The following is a 15,843-nucleotide window of genomic DNA, read 5'->3' on the forward strand; positions in this document are numbered from 1 at the left end:
GTTCAGGCGGGTTTATGTATTTTTCATAGCTTTTTTTCTTGTACAGCAAAAACAATGCTACAGTTAAGGGCCTAACTACAGTGAGTTCTGGGGCTGCAGTCGCACGTGGAGCTAAGGGGGTGCCCAAAAGGTCTCTTTAGCTCATATGAGAAGACCACCACTATTAAATACCTGCGATAATTGGGGACCCTGATGGAGATTTTGCATTGAAAACCACAAGTTTCAGGTTATACTATTGGTTGTAGTCTTGATTACCTTGCCTTTCAAAAAAGATTAAAAAAAACACAAATAACATAAAAAAAGCCTAAAGCATTTCCAAAGCGGAGTTAGGGAGCATTTTACAACGGCTTCCCAGGAACGCTCGTTTAAGGATAACGAATGAGCTCAACACTTGTTCGTCGGGTGAAATGATCTTTTGTGTTGCACAAAAAGATCATTGATCTCGGCAACGCATCGTTTTGGGTAAAAAGGACCTGTACAAATATGAACAGGGAGTAATGAGAATAGGAAGAGGGAAAACTATAACAGAGCCCATGATTATCATACCTGCTGCATCATGTCCAGCTCAGAGCACTCTGCAAATTCGTCCATCCGACGCGAGAGTTTCTCCAGTTCCAGCATAAGCTTCTCTCTTTTCCCCAGCAGCTCGCCCTCTCCTTTACGCTTGGCGTTTTCAATCAGCTTTTTAGAAAGGAACAGTTATCGAAAAAAGCTGTTAGAATAAACATACAGTACAGACCAAAAGTTTGGACACACCTTCTCATTTAAAGATTTTTTTGTATTTTCTTGACTATGAAAATTATAAATTCACACTGAAGGCATCAAAACTATGAATTAACACATGTGGAATTATATACTTAACAAAAAGTGTGAAACAACTGAAATTATGTCTTATATTCTAGGTTCTTCAAAGTAGCCACCTTTTGCTTTGATGACTGCTTTGCACACTCTTGGCATTCTCTTGATGATCTTCAAGAAGTAATCACCAGAAATGGTTTTCATTTCACAGGTGTGCCCTGTCAGGTTTAATAAGTGGTATTTCTTGCCTTATAAATGGTGTTGGGACCATCAGTTGTGTTGAGCAGAAGTCTGGTGGATACACAGCTGATAGTCCTTCTGAATAGACTGTTAGAATTTGTATTATGGCAAGAAAAAAGCAGCTAAGTAAAGAAAAACGAGTGGCCATCATTACTTTAAGAAATGAAGATCAGTCAGTCTGAAAAATTGGGAAAACTTTGAAAGTGTCCCCAAGTGCAGTGGCAAAAACCATCAAGTGCTACAAAGAAACTGGCTCACATGAGGACCGCCCCAGGAAAGGAAGACCAAGAGTCACCTCTGCTTCTGAGGATAAGTTTATCTGTGTCACCAGCCTCAGAAATCGCAGGTTAACAGCAGCTCCGATTAGAGACTAGGTCAATGCCACACAGAGTTCTAGCAGCAGATACATCTCTGCAACAACTGTTAAGAGGAGACTGTGCAGCAGGTGAACGGATGGACTACATGCCTGGTTCCCACCGTGAAGCATGGAGGAGGAGGTGTGATGGTGTGGGGGTGCTTTGCTGGTGACACTGTTGGGGATTTATTCAATATTGAAGACATTCTGAACCAGCATGGCTACCACAGCATCTTGCAGCGGCATGCTATTCCATACGGTTTGCGTTTAGTTGGACCAAAATGTATTTTTCAACAGGAAAATGACCCCACACACATCTCCAGGCTGTGTAAGGGCTATTTAACCAAGAAGGAGAGTGATGGGGTGCTCCGCCAGATGACCTGGCCTCCACAGTCACCAGACCTGAACCCAATCGAGATGGTTTGGGGTGAGCTGAACCGCAGAGCGAAGGCAAAAGGGCCAACAAGTGCTAAGCATCTCTGGGAACTCCTTCAAGATTGTTGGAAGACCATTCCCGGTGACTACCTCATGAAGCTCATCAAGAGAATGCCAAGAGTGTGCAAAGCAGTCATCAAAGCAAAAGGTGGTTACTTTGAAGAACCTAGAATATAAGACATATTTTCAGTTGTTTCACACTTTTTTGTTAAGTATATAATTCCACATGTGTTAATTCATAGTTTTGATGCCTTCAGTGTGAATGCACAATTTTTATAGTCATGAAAATACAGAAAAATCTTTAAATGAGGTGTGTCCAAATTTTTGGTCTGTACTGTATGTCGTACCTGTGCATTATGGATGTCCCTACACCCATTCCCTTTATACTGTACTAGCTATGTACCTATCTACATTATCTGATGATAAACTAAAAACTAGTATGAAAATAAAAATGTATTTAATTCATATAGCACAATCTAAAAATACAATGCTATACCATACTATTATTGGAAGGTATTAAACCCACCGCTGGCACCTGAGACCCCATTTTCAGAAATGAACCCACATACCTGGTCATTTTCATCAAACACTGGATTGATATTTTTTGGCCAAAGTAACACTGTTGAGTTCAGGGCGATATCTTCAGGTAAAAATAAATGAACATCTAGAAGATAATTCATCCTACGCTGACACTCCTGAAATTAAAAAATGAAAATCACAGTGTACTAATGTATCTACCATCTACAATCCCAGGGGTTGCCGATCCAATTATTTTTTTTCCAAAAACCGCTTAGGTTATAAAATTATACTGTTGCTCCACAACTCCAGCTCCCCCCATCGGTTTGTGTTCTTCCTGCTCTATCTGGACATGTGATTTCTGTAGCCAATCACTAGCTGTAGCCGGTTACAACTGTAGTCTGTGATAGGCTGCAGCAATCACATGATCCTGTTGGAAGATCTCATCACTGGAACCTGGAGGGGGACTGGTAAGTATAGCTAGCATGACATGACCTATATGAAAAAATACATAGTAAACAAAACACAAGAAATATCGGAATAATCCTACACATTACAAACTAATTATACCCAGGGACGTACGTACAGCAATTCGGGATTTTAGCTCCACCAGGCTTTTATTCTTCGCCTGCTCCACAAACGCAATCTCCTCTATGACATCTTCAGTAGTTTCGGGAACCTTTAATGCTTGTTCTTTGATTTTCTCAAATTCCATGCAGATCCTAAGATTATTACATATACGGGATTATACACTGGAAGGTGACGATATTTTGTAGTATTATAAGCAAAGTAATGCGAGATTCATAACTTTTATTGTAGCATCATCTATATCTGACTGTATGAAGTCATAGCAGAAGTAGCACTTGACCTCGAACCCAAGGGCCCCTGAATGGCACATGCTAGGTAGGGGCCCATTACAGATTGAAGGAGGGAATCCAGGATTTTACTCACTCTTCGTTCTCCAATCTGTGGTCTGTCACCAGTCTTTCCAGTAATATATTAGCGAAACTTTTTGCTTTGTCGGCCAGGCCTTGCTTTAAGTCATCGCAGTCGAGGTGGACCATCGTGAAGTAAGCGCGGGTGGGCAGCCCCATGATATCTCTGGCCAGGGTGTGAAATTGTTCTATAAACTGAAATACAAACCGTTGATATAAATCAGTCTCGTTTACCCTTGAGATTTCTGATTTGACCCTCAATCATTATCCAGAGTGTGGGATTGGTTAGGTAGCGCCCCTCGCTCTGTAGGACATAGGACACTATTGATTCTAATGGGAATGGCAAGATAATGATTCCTGCTGCACAACTTAGTCCTTGCTGCTGCGTCCCCCGTCACTCCCCGACTACAGCTTATGTTGGGGCACCCTTACCGTCAAGGGACCCTTCCAATGAACCAAAGGAAGTCCCCGAAAAGTGAACCTGTCAGGTCCCACAGGTTTGCCAAACTGCTGCTATAAAGGTAAATTCCTACATTGACATCCATGGTTGATATCTCGTAAAAATGTTTCTACCTTGAAAAACTAAACTTCTTATGTGCCGGTCATTATATGCAAATTAGCGTTGGCATCTTATGACTGCCGGAAATCTTGCTTGTGTCCTGCTTGCTTGCGCATGTGTAATTAAGCATTACACACCCAACCCAGGTATCCTGGGCTCTGCTTCCTTCCTCCTCGGTCCGCTGCCCTCAGTTGTGCTCCACGTTGGGTTTTGCAGGTGGCCAGCGTGCCTCAGAGACGTCATCTCCCCAATCCTGTTTAAGGACCTAAATTAGGACACACACCTGGGCCTTAGGATTGAGGTTTTAGACTTTTGTTTGGTGTGCTCCACCTACTGCTTTAACTTGCTTTCATTCCTGTTGGGTTATACTTCATCTGTCCTGATTCCTGAGTGTGCCAAGTCCTTGCTACCCATGTGCCTTCCTGCTTGAAACATCTACACTTGGGGTCTGTGTGCCCACCCGGACCTGAGGCTTAGAGGATCCACCTCACCAGGTAAGCCTAACCATTAACTTGGGTGTGTCCTCCTTGGTTTCATTGGTGCACTGTGTATGCTCTGGAGAGGAGAGCAAGGCATTGTGCATTACGAAAAATAAAGATCTCCTCTGCGGTTGCTGGCCTGAGCAGGACTTGACATCAATATACCGTTCAATATTCCGTATTGGGTATGCTCAGTGAGTCAATGAAACCATTAAGGGAACACCTGTCTTCATTGCACATGCCCAGGTAAGAAGGTAGGACGCAGGTGACATTTCCATAGGTTCTAAGATGCCATGGTTTGGGTGGAAGATGCCAATCATGTATGCCCCCCAGGGTGTGATCACAGCATCTGAGGCCGGATTTGTCTGGGGGAAGTGACGTCCCGCTGGACTAGTCCTAGATAACTTTCATATGATGAATGGCACATAAGCAGTCAATTTTTACAGAACCATCAAAGACAGTGCTGCCGTGCCGGAATCAGCCAATTTAACATAAAGGTGGTTGGAGATAACAGGCAAGCAGGTCCACACATACGTACCCCTGCGTATTCATCAAAACTGCGCTCCTCAGATAAGAAAGTTTCTACCTTCTCGGCAGCTGAACCATCCACCAGCCAGCTGAAGCTTTCCACTATCAAATAATAGAACACAGAATTTTTAGTTGTATCTAGACTCATCTTAATATCGGACGATGAAAACTTTCAAAGAGGATTATACAGCTAATCGGACATGGATTTTTAAAGTAAGTTCACCGGCTTCATCAGGTCTAAGAGATCAATTTAATCATCTAGATTTATATGGTGAAATCTAGTGACAGATCCTCTTTGAAGTGCTTGATAGACCAATCATATGTATATTATTTCCTGATAATAGTTGAGGGTCTCACCTCTGGGAAACCCTGACCCGGGGTTAAATGGCTTTTTGGAAAGGCATCAGGGTCAAAGCATGCACAGGTAGGGTACACTGCAACGCTGGCAGGAGATTTCTGATTGTGATTGCTCCATCCACTTACGTACTGTATGTACCATCCCTTTAATGATTCACATCCAGCTTACTGTACCATCCCTTTAATGATTCACATCCAGCTTACTGTACCATCCCTTTAATGATTCACATCCAGCTTACCATACGTTTGGAAGTGCCTGAATGGCTCGTGTAGATTGTGGCTGACGGCCTCCTTCAGCTTCAGCACGGCAGAATCAAAGATGTAATCAGGGAGTTTGGCCTCGATGATCTGAACCGTGTTACTACCAGAAAGCCACGACTGAACCGTCTGAATGTTCTGGACAAAGAAGAATGTTTTATAAAGTGACATAATTATTGCAGAAGTCGATAATATAAACCCCCTGAATTACTGCTGTGTGCGTCAAATATAAGTACCCCCCAACTAGTGAAAAAGAGGTTCAAATAAACAGAGTATGTGCAAATGAGGGGTCCTCTGCGTACCCTGGATGTGGCCAGGGGCTCAGTGCATGGTTCCACCTCCTCAATGACAATTGTCCGCTTCTCCTCTAATGTTGATTGACAGCTCTTACATTGTTGAGCTGCATGGTTTGAGTCCCCAGCCCTGCACACACTGACACTGCAGGAGAAGAGAACACACACAGTGTCAGTGGAGGCGAGCTCTCATCTCGCTCTCCTGTCTGCAGCGACTGCTAACTGCACACAGGATCACAAGGTAGCGGGCGGCCGATGTTGACAGGCGAGGGAGATGAGACCGGGCACGCACTAACACTACAGGAGCTGAGAGCACACAACTTCAGCTTGTGTGCACTTTCAACCCTCTCTCCTGTCAGAGGAATGAGAATGCACCAGCAGCTGCAGACAGGAGAGGAATGAGAATGCACCAGCAGCTGCAGACAGGAGAGGAATAAGAATGCACCAGCAGCTGCAGACAGGAGAATAATGAGAATGCACCAGCAGCTGCAGACAGGAGAGGAATGAGAATGCACCAGCACACACTGACACTGTGTGCTATCGGCTCCTGCAGTGTCAGTGTGTGCAGGGCGGGGGAATCAATTCAGTCAGCGCTCCAAAGCAAGCACTGTCAATCAATATAAGAGGAGGTGCAGAGGATTGCAATTGTGTGGGTGCAATGGAGCACTGAGCTCTTGTCTCAAGGGTGCACCGGCAACCCCTCATTTACATATGTGACAAAATTATTTTTATACAAAATGAAATTAGTGAAATGTATACTACAGGTATGATTTTTATAGGGGATAAAGTCCTCTATTTGTATAAGTGGTTTGAGTCTTGGGCCGGCAGACCCCATTTATGAGCTGAACGCACACTACACTGAGCTTAATAATATCACAGTATACAGTCTGCTCCCGAGCTCCCTCTAGTGGTGGCTGCAGGCAGCAAAGTATGTGTGGATCCAGGGAATAGGATTATCTATATTAAGAAAACAAAGGTGTCTAGACCATTGATACAAAAATCCTAAATACCTGAAGGGTCTTGGAGATCCGAGTTAATATAAATAGTACAACTTCTTCTACATCCTGGAAGCTTGGATAGAAATCCATTTTCTCATCATCAAACGTAAGTTGCATTTTGAAGATCGGTAAAAATTGCGTGTCTTTCAGGTCAAATAACTGGACAAAAGCTTCTACGGTTTTCTGCAGAAGGTCTCTCACCTGTGAAATCAGCAAAGATATATTAGTGTTCATGAGAAAAATCAAATACAAGACTAAGAGAGCGGTGCAGAAAACAGAGAGACAGTCAGGGCCATAACAGGAGGAGAAAACTGTGCAATTTTTTGTTTTGCATTTTTTCCTTCCCTTCTTCAAAGAACCATTTTTTTTTATTTTTACATTTATACAGCTGCAAGAGGTTATGTCAAGTGCTGTAGCTTAACCCCTTCCCAACATATGACATACTGGTACGCCATACGTCACGTTCCTGTGTATGTGCAAAATTCGGACCTGGGCCCCCATCTGCATGTTGCCCTTGTGACATTCTAGATCCTGTATTGACGTGTGTGTTCACCTCGTCCTGGCTGTTTCCTGTAATATTCCCCCCCCTGTAGCCCCCATCCTGTAATATTGTCTCTCATCCTAGGCCCCTTTCTGTTATAATATCCCCCGTGCTGGGCTTCTTTCTGTAATAATGTCCCCCTTCCTGGTATAATGCCCCCTTCTTGAGCCCCTTTCAGCAATAATGTCCCCATTTTGGGCTCCTTCCTGGTATATTGTCCCTGGTCCTGGACCACTTACTGTAATCATGCCTCCCATCCTGGTCCCTTCCTGTAACAATGTTCCCTATCTGGTATAATGTCCCCCATCCTATAACAATATCTCCCATCCTGGGCCCCTTACTAGCATAATGTCCCCATCCTTCAACAATGTCCCCCCATCCTGTTATACTGTCCCTCATCCTGCACCCCTTCCTGCATCAATGTCCCCAATCCTGGAATAATGTCCCCTATCCTATAACAATATCTCCCATCCTGGGCCCCTTACTGGCATAACGTCCCCATCCTTCAACAGTGTCCCCCCATCCTGTTATACTGTCCCTCATCCTGCATCTCTTCCTGCATCAATGTCCCCAATCCTGGAATAATGTCCCCCATCCTGTTATACTGTCCCTCATCCTGCGCCCCTTCCTGCATCAATGTCCCCAATCCTGGCATAATGTCCCCATCCTTCCACAGTGACTGAGCAGCGGCGTGTATTGCTCTGCAAGGACCCGGCAGTTCAGCTGAATGCGCATACGCGGATGCACATTCATCTGAAATAGACGCTTTCATCGGCGGTCCCCCACCCTCTGCGATCGCGATCATTACGCCCCTGGTTGTCGATGCATCTAGAGGCCTGCTGAAGGTCCCCATGGCTGCCAACGTTGTCCTCCCATGAAGCCCATAGACGATGTGTCCGGTTGTATTGTCCCTACTAGCCAAATGTGTGCCATTTTGGCTAATAGGAGAGAGGACTGTGGCTGTGCCATAAATGTATAACATGTGATGCCCCTTTGAGGCTATGTTTGATCCAGAGACACAACAATGAATATGAATCCTCATAGATCACAGATCTTGCAGCCGCCTTTACCTGGTTGGACATAAGCGTTGAGACGCAGTTATAAAAGGAATCCCATTTGTCTGCTTTAATCAATTGCAGGGCATCTTGATTGGCAAACAGATTGATCACTTTGGGGTACCAGGTGTTCAGCAACTTTTCTTCTGTCTTGGCACAAGCCAAGGAAACGCTGTTCCTCAGGGATTCACATTCTACAGGACCCCTGGACCTGACAAAGAATAAAGAACTTTATCATATTTGTGATGGCAGGGCACACCTACTACCTTTATAATTACTAAATTACACATAAAAGTGGGGAAATGGATCAATCGACATCTGTCCAACCTGTATCCAGACAGATCAACAATGAGCAGATTGGAGAAAGTTGTGTATCCCAAATCAAGCATAGTGCGAATGGTCGGGTGGATCAGATGTAGGTTTTTAATGATCTCATTTCTTGCTTGGACGAAGCTCTGATGCCACGGCTTGGAGAAATCCAGACCTCTGAAAGGGCAAGAAGCAAAACTGAATATTTATTGATTAATGAGTGATGACATTATGCGAGGAGCAGATAGAGAAAGACTCACGTGGGAAATTCAGGTAATAGACCCGACTCTTCTGCTTCTAATCCTTTAACCTCTGGCTTCACTAGAGTACTTTTCACTGAAAATGTAAAAAGGGGAAAAAAATGGAAATTATTCCACATAGCAGAAAGCTTAAATGGGTTGTTACATATTCATTCTTCAGAAGCGCACTGATCCCCTGCCTCCCGGAGCGAACTGATCCCCTGCATCCTGGAGCACCCTGATCCCCTGCCTCCAGAAGCGCACCGATCCCGTCTCCCGGAGCGCACCGATCCTGTCTCCCGGAGCACACTGATCCCCTGCTCCCTGAAGCGCACCAATCCCCTGCCTCCCGGAGAACACTGATCCCCTGCCTCCTGGAGCGCACCGATCCCCTGCCTCCCAGAGCACACTGATCCCCTGCCTCCCGGAGTGCACCTATCCCGTCTCCCGGAGCACACTGATCCCCTGCCTCCTGAAGCGCACCTATCCCGTCTCCCGGAGAACACTGATCCCCTGCCTCCTGGAGCGCACCGATCCCCTGCCTCCCAGAGCACACTGATCCCCTGCCTCCCGGAGTGCACCTATCCCGTCTCCCGGAGCACACTGATCCCCTGCCTCCTGAAGCGCACCTATCCCGTCTCCCGGAGCACACTGATCCCCTGCTTCCTGGAGCACACCGATCCCCTGCCTCCTGGAGCGCACCGATCCCCTGCCTCCCAGAGAGCACTGATCCCCTGCCTCCCGGAGTGCACCTATCCCGTCTCCCGGAGCACACTGATCCCCTGCCTCCTGGAGCGCACCGATCCCCTGCCTCCCAGAGCACACTGATCCCCTGCCTCCCGGAGTGCACCTATCCCGTCTCCCGGAGCACACTGATCCCCTGCCTCCTGAAGCGCACCTATCCCGTCTCCCGGAGCACACTGATCCCCTGCCTCCTGGAGCGCACCGATCCCCTGCCTCCCAGAGCACACTGATCCCCTGCCTCCCGGAGTGCACCTATCCCGTCTCCCGGAGCACACTGATCCCCTGCCTCCTGAAGCGCACCTATCCCGTCTCCCGGAGCACACTGATCCCCTGCTTCCTGGAGCACACCGATCCCCTGCCTCCTGGAGCGCACCGATCCCCTGCCTCCCAGAGAGCACTGATCCCCTGCCTCCTGGAGCACACTGATCCCCTGCCTCCTGGAGCACACTGATCCCCTGCCTCCTGGAGCACACTGATCCCCTGCCTCCCAGAGAGCATCGATCCCCTGCCTCCTGGAGAACACTGATCCCCTGCCTCCCAGAGAGCACTGATCCCCTGCCTCAAGGAGCGCACTGATCCCCTGCCTCAAGTAGCGCACTGATCCCCTGCCTTCTGGAGCACACCAATCCCCTGCCTCCCAGAGTACACCGATCCCCTGCCTCCTGGAGCACACCGATCCCCTGCCTCCCAAAGCGTGCCGATCTCCTTCCTCCAGGAACGCACCGATCCCCTGCCTCCTGGAGAACACTGATCCCCTGCCTCCCGGAGTGTACCGATCCCCTGCCTCCTGGAGAACACTGATCCCCTGCTTCAAGGAGTGCACTGATCCCCTGCCTCCCAGAGAGCACTGATCCCCTACCTCAGGGAGCACACTGATCCCCTGCCTCCTGGAGCGCACCGATCCCCTGCCTCCCAGGGAGCACTGATCCCCTGCTTCAAGGAGTGCACTGATCCCCTGCCTCTTGGCTTCTTGCTTGCCAGGAGTTTTTGCGCCCCTGACTGGCAGTGTAGACCAGTAGTTTGGTGGCGCCGCTGTATCGTACTGTGCGTTCTCCGATGCAGCATCAGGGGAGCACAAGAACACTGAACCTGTCTGGATCCAAGCTTTATAGAAAAGACCTTGCAAACGCTGCGCTCCTTGCCAAGAGGACCGGCCAGGGCTGATAGACTGCAGTGGTAGCCGGCAACATAGACAACAAGCAGTAATCTATAACATTAAAAATTCCTTCGTTTTTGAGAGAGTATATTTAATAAGAAATAAATTCCAATTTTTCGAGAAATTCCTAACGAATTGACCTAATCAATTAACAGGTCATTTTCTGATGACACATTCGAAATGAGCAAACCATGCATTTTCTTAGGGTTTGTTCAGATGGCAAAACTGAAATTTCACCCCTCTACATTAAATAAGTAAATTGCCTCTTCAGAGGACTATAATGCTTGTGGAGCATAGCATGGCCTAAAAGTCTCCTTACACTGACATGTCAGGATGTCGCTCTGCACAAGGAGAGAGGTTACCCCTTATGCCCCAATACATTTAAATGTGTGGTTAACAACAACAGAAATTACCAGTATGTGGCTGGTACTGTAATACGCTGCAGATTTTCTGGGCAGATTTGTGCAGCATTTATGCTCCTTGTGCATTTGTCCTAATATTGAATTGTAGCGGCTCCATGGGCCGTAATATTGGCTTTGTGCAAATGGTGCTGTTACTGGGTGATAAGTAATGGGGGCTTTAGTCTACAAGTACGGGGACATGTTTGGCTGCAGGGCAATTAGACTCGTCGGTAGGACTCACCCAAGTGTGTCTTCATACTTTTCTCAAAATCTTGGGAAACTTCCTCCAACAGTTCTGCGACCAGAGCCTCCCTGTCCTTTCCCTTCTGGAGAGTCTGGGGCACAAAGCTGAGCATGGAGTCCAGCCAGTGCTTCTGAATGGGCACCACGGGGCCGCGCTCGACACTGCTCTTCATGAACAGATAATTCATCTGCAAGGGAAAATAAGAGTATGAAATGCAAACCCTGACCCCCAAACAAATGTGAAGCATAGTGACCAGGAGAGTGAAAGTCCGGTCCGTCAACCAGCATAATAAAAATAACAAAAGGCAACCAGCAGAATAGTGAGTGCAGCTCTGGAGTACAATACAGGATGTAACTCAGGATCAGTAATGTAATGTATGTACACAGTGACTGCACCAGCAGAATAGTGAGTGCAGCTCTGGGTACAATACAGGATGTAACTCAGGATCAGTAATGTAATGTATGTACACAGTGACTGCACCAGCAGAATAGTGAGTGCAGCTCTGGGGTATAATACAGGATGTAACTCAGGATCAGTAATGTAATGTATGTACACAGTGACTGCACCAGCAGAATAGTGAGTGCTGCTCTGGAGTATAATACAGGATGTAACTCAGGATCAGTAATGTAATGTATGTACACAGTGACTGCACCAGCAGAATAGTGAGTGCAGCTCTGGGGTGTAATACAGGATGTAACTCAGGATCAGTACAGGATCAGTAATGTAATGTATGTACACAGTGACTGCACCAGCAGAATAGTGAGTGCAGCTCTGGGGTATAATAAAGGATGTAACTCAGTATCAGTAATGTAATGTATGTACACAGTGACTGCACCAGCAGAATAGTGAGTGCAGCTCTGGGGTATAATACAGGATGTAACTCAGGATCAGTAATGTAATGTATGTACACAGTGACTGCACCAGCAGAATAGTGAGTGCAGCTCTGGGGTATAACACAGGATGTAACTCAGGATCAGTAATGTAATGTATGTACACAGTGACTGCACCAGCAGAATAGTGAGTGCAGCTCTGGAGTATAATACAGGATGTAACCCAGGATCAGTAATGTAATGTATGTACACAGTGACTGCACCAGCAGAATAGTGAGTGCAGCTCTGGAGTATAATACAGGATGTAACTCAGGATCAGTAATGTAATGTATGTGCACAGTGACTGCACCAGCAGAATAGTGAGTGCAGCTCTGGGGTATAATACAGGATGTAACTCAGGATCAGGAATGTATGTACACAGTGCCTGCACCAGCAGAATAGTGAGTGCAGCTCTGGGGTATAATACAGGATGTAATGAAGGATCAGTAATGTAATGTATGTACACAGTGACTGCACCAGCAGAATAGTGAGCGCAGCTCTGGAGTATAATACAGGCTGTAACTCAGGATCAGTAATGTAATGTATGTACACAGTGACTGCACCAGAGAATAGTGAGTGCAGCTCTGGGGTATAATACAGGATGTAACTCAGGATCAGTAATGTAATGTATGTACACAGTGACTGCAGCAGCAGAATAGTGAGTGCAGCTCTGGGGTACAATACAGCATGTAATGAAGGATCAGTAATGTAATGTATGTACACAGTGACTGCACCAGCAGAATAGTGAGTGCAGCTCTGGGGTATAATACAGGATGTAACTCATTATCAGTGTAGGATAGGAAATACATAGAAGAAACATCTCCCTCCCTGAGCACAGAAAGTCTATGAGCTCATCTGCTGCTCTGTATCTGCAGGATCTCAGTGCTGATCAGCTGCTGCCAAGTGATTTTTGAGCAATCAGGGAGGATCTCAGGTCCTGGACCCCACTCAGCTGCAAGGCGTATAAGTTAGGCTAGGTTCACATTGCGTTAGGGCAATCCGTTTAGCGCTAGCGGATTGCGCTAACGCAATGTATTTTTAGGGGTCGCGTTTGGGGGTCGCGTTAATGTCCCCGCTCTCGCAGATCCCCGATCTGCGAGAGCGGGGAACGGACCTCGGGCGCGCTGCGGACGCTGCTTGCAGCGTCTGAGGCATGCTACAAAAGAACGGCACATCGCTAGCGCGAGCCGAAAAAGGCACGCGCTAGTGATGCGCTGCAGGCAAAAAGAACATTGCTGTCAATGGGTGCGCTAACGGACCCGTTGCACGGCGTTAATTGCGACAATTTCGCCGTGCAACGCTGTCCGTTAGCGATCACCCAATAACGAAATGTGAACCTTAGGGAAATACATAAAAAACATAGGTATTCTTTAAATAAAACTCACCCTCAGTTTTCTCTGCTCACTGTTCATCTGTCAGAAAAATATAAGAGAATTTCACATTATAAATCTCAAATAAAGTAAATGTTATCAGTAAGAAGAGAGGTGTAATGTGGGGGATTCCTGAGCACTAGGATCGGCGGTGATCGGGGCACTGCGGGCCGTACGACCCATCACTACGATCAAGATTCACATGGTTTGGCATCTGTGTTTGGCTGCAGCGGTGACATCATGCACATCACTGCTGTGGCCAATCACTGAACTCAGTTGCTCCGCTGTTGCTAACGGCAAAAGCTGCCAAGCTTAGTGATTGGCAGCAGCGGTGATGTTACCACTGCAGCAAAACACTGGACCGGGGGAGAGTGAAGTATTATTTCTATTTGTGGCTTTTTACTACTAATTAGTTAGAAAAGTGATCTAATGAAAACGGATGTCTGATCTTACAGTAGATGGTAGCTGGGGCTCAGGGGGCGAGGGGATCCTGCGCTTCTGCTCTGTCACAGTTTCTTCATAAGCCTTTAATGCCTCCTTCATGCTGTAAAGGGAAGACATGACGGTAAGAAATAAGAAGAGACGACGTCGACGACACATCTGCCTCCTATCACCAGTGACGTACATGATGCCACTGAGGGCCACCTGCGTCTCCCGGCTTCTCTTGTGTCTCATCAGCTTCTTGCCTGTAGTGCTCAGGGAGGTGGTCGGGAGGGTGAGGGGAGGCAGGTGAACGGTGAGGCGGTCCGCGGGAGGCAGGTGAACGGTGAGGCGGTCCGCGGGAGGCCGGCGCGAGGTCCTGTTGGAAGCCATCTATTAAAGGGACAAACGTTAAAGAAATATTAAAGGGGTTGGGCTGAGGAACCATTGAAGATAAAAGCAGGAGCCCTTGAGGAGGAGGACGGTGTATGATACGGGATGAGACAACTCATGTGAAGGCGAGTTTACAGAGCGCACTGACACATAACACTTCATGGCCTGCCATGGGTTTGCGTTTCCGCTTTTAGCTGGGAAGGTTTTACTGATGAAAAATATTTATTTCATTTATCAAAAACTGTATTGTAAGCGTGCAACAATTTACTGTAAACTGTGCGTGGCCATGCAGGGTATTGACTGCTTTATATAAAACAAAATGCATAAAAAGGCACGCGACTGAGCTGCGGCACTAGACTCGGTGGCACGGCCAAAAGTGTCGCCTCCTTTCCTTGATGTTGAAATTAATATAATTGATGGACATTTGCCAACTACATTATACTGTAAACCTTCTGACCACATATACAGTATATATATATACACATACATAGAGTATATATACACAACACATACTATATATATATATATATATATATATATAGACACATATACAGAATATATATATACACACACATATACAGTATATACACACAAATACATAGAGTATATATTCACAACACATACTATATATATATATAGACACATATACTGTATGTACACAGATATAAAGTATATATACACACATACAGTATATGATAATGTGTGCAACTTGCAAAGTGCTGTGGAATAAGATAGCGCTATATATAAAAATAAAGATTATTATTGTTATTATACAGACACATATACAGTACTAGATGGTGGTCCGATGACATAACACATGACTGGAGCCTTTTCGCGCAGACGAACAGTATATACACGGTATATACAGTGCACACAGCGGCTATGGGGGGCGCTCACCTGTGCGGACCCCTGGGCTCCGGCTGCTGTGCAGTATATACACGGTATGTACAGTACACACCGGCCATGGGGGGCGCTCACCTGTGCGGACCCCCGGGCTCCGGCTGCTGTGCAGTATATATACGGTATGTACAGCACACAGCGGCTATGGGGGGCGCTCACCTGTGCGGACCCCCGGGCTCCGGTGCGGTATATACAAGGTATGTACAGTGCACACAGCGGCTATGGGGGGCGCTCACCTGTGCGGACCCCCGGGCTCCAGCTGCTGTGCAGTATATACTCGGTATGTACAGTACACAGCGGCTATGGGGGCGCTCACCTGTGCGGACCCCCGGCTGCTGTGCGGTATATACACGGTATGTACAGTGCGCACAGCGGCTATGGGGGGCGCTCACCTGTGCGGACCCCCGGGCTCCGGCTGCTGTGCAGTATATACACGGTATGTACAGTACAC

The 15,843-nt window shown here is 46.8% G+C and overlaps 1 protein-coding gene across 3 annotated transcripts in view; it reads right to left on the reverse strand.

Moving 5' to 3' along the window:
* DNAH12 (dynein axonemal heavy chain 12) overlaps positions 1-15,561 on the reverse strand; it is an 82,620-nt gene extending 67,059 nt beyond the window's left edge. For 2 of the 3 annotated variants that reach the window (XM_077278564.1, XM_077278563.1), the window contains exons 1-11: positions 11,438-11,627; positions 8,917-8,992; positions 8,675-8,833; positions 8,363-8,558; positions 6,764-6,952; positions 5,442-5,598; positions 4,856-4,947; positions 3,296-3,474; positions 2,931-3,066; positions 2,398-2,523; positions 547-681 (exon numbers count right to left, since the gene is read on the reverse strand). In XM_077278564.1, coding sequence (XP_077134679.1) covers positions 547-681; positions 2,398-2,523; positions 2,931-3,066; positions 3,296-3,474; positions 4,856-4,947; positions 5,442-5,598; positions 6,764-6,952; positions 8,363-8,558; positions 8,675-8,833; positions 8,917-8,992; positions 11,438-11,627 — 1,635 coding nt within the window. Of the gene's footprint in view, positions 1-546; positions 682-2,397; positions 2,524-2,930; positions 3,067-3,295; positions 3,475-4,855; positions 4,948-5,441; positions 5,599-6,763; positions 6,953-8,362; positions 8,559-8,674; positions 8,834-8,916; positions 8,993-11,437; positions 11,628-13,694; positions 13,722-14,132; positions 14,224-14,304; positions 14,493-15,470 lie in introns of those variants that run through there. The other variant, XM_077278565.1, reaches the window with a different exon arrangement.
* Positions 15,562-15,843: the final 282 nt, after the last annotated feature.

This window comes from Ranitomeya variabilis, chromosome 8, assembly GCF_051348905.1.
Source record: "Ranitomeya variabilis isolate aRanVar5 chromosome 8, aRanVar5.hap1, whole genome shotgun sequence".
Taxonomy (NCBI): Eukaryota; Metazoa; Chordata; class Amphibia; order Anura; family Dendrobatidae; genus Ranitomeya; species Ranitomeya variabilis.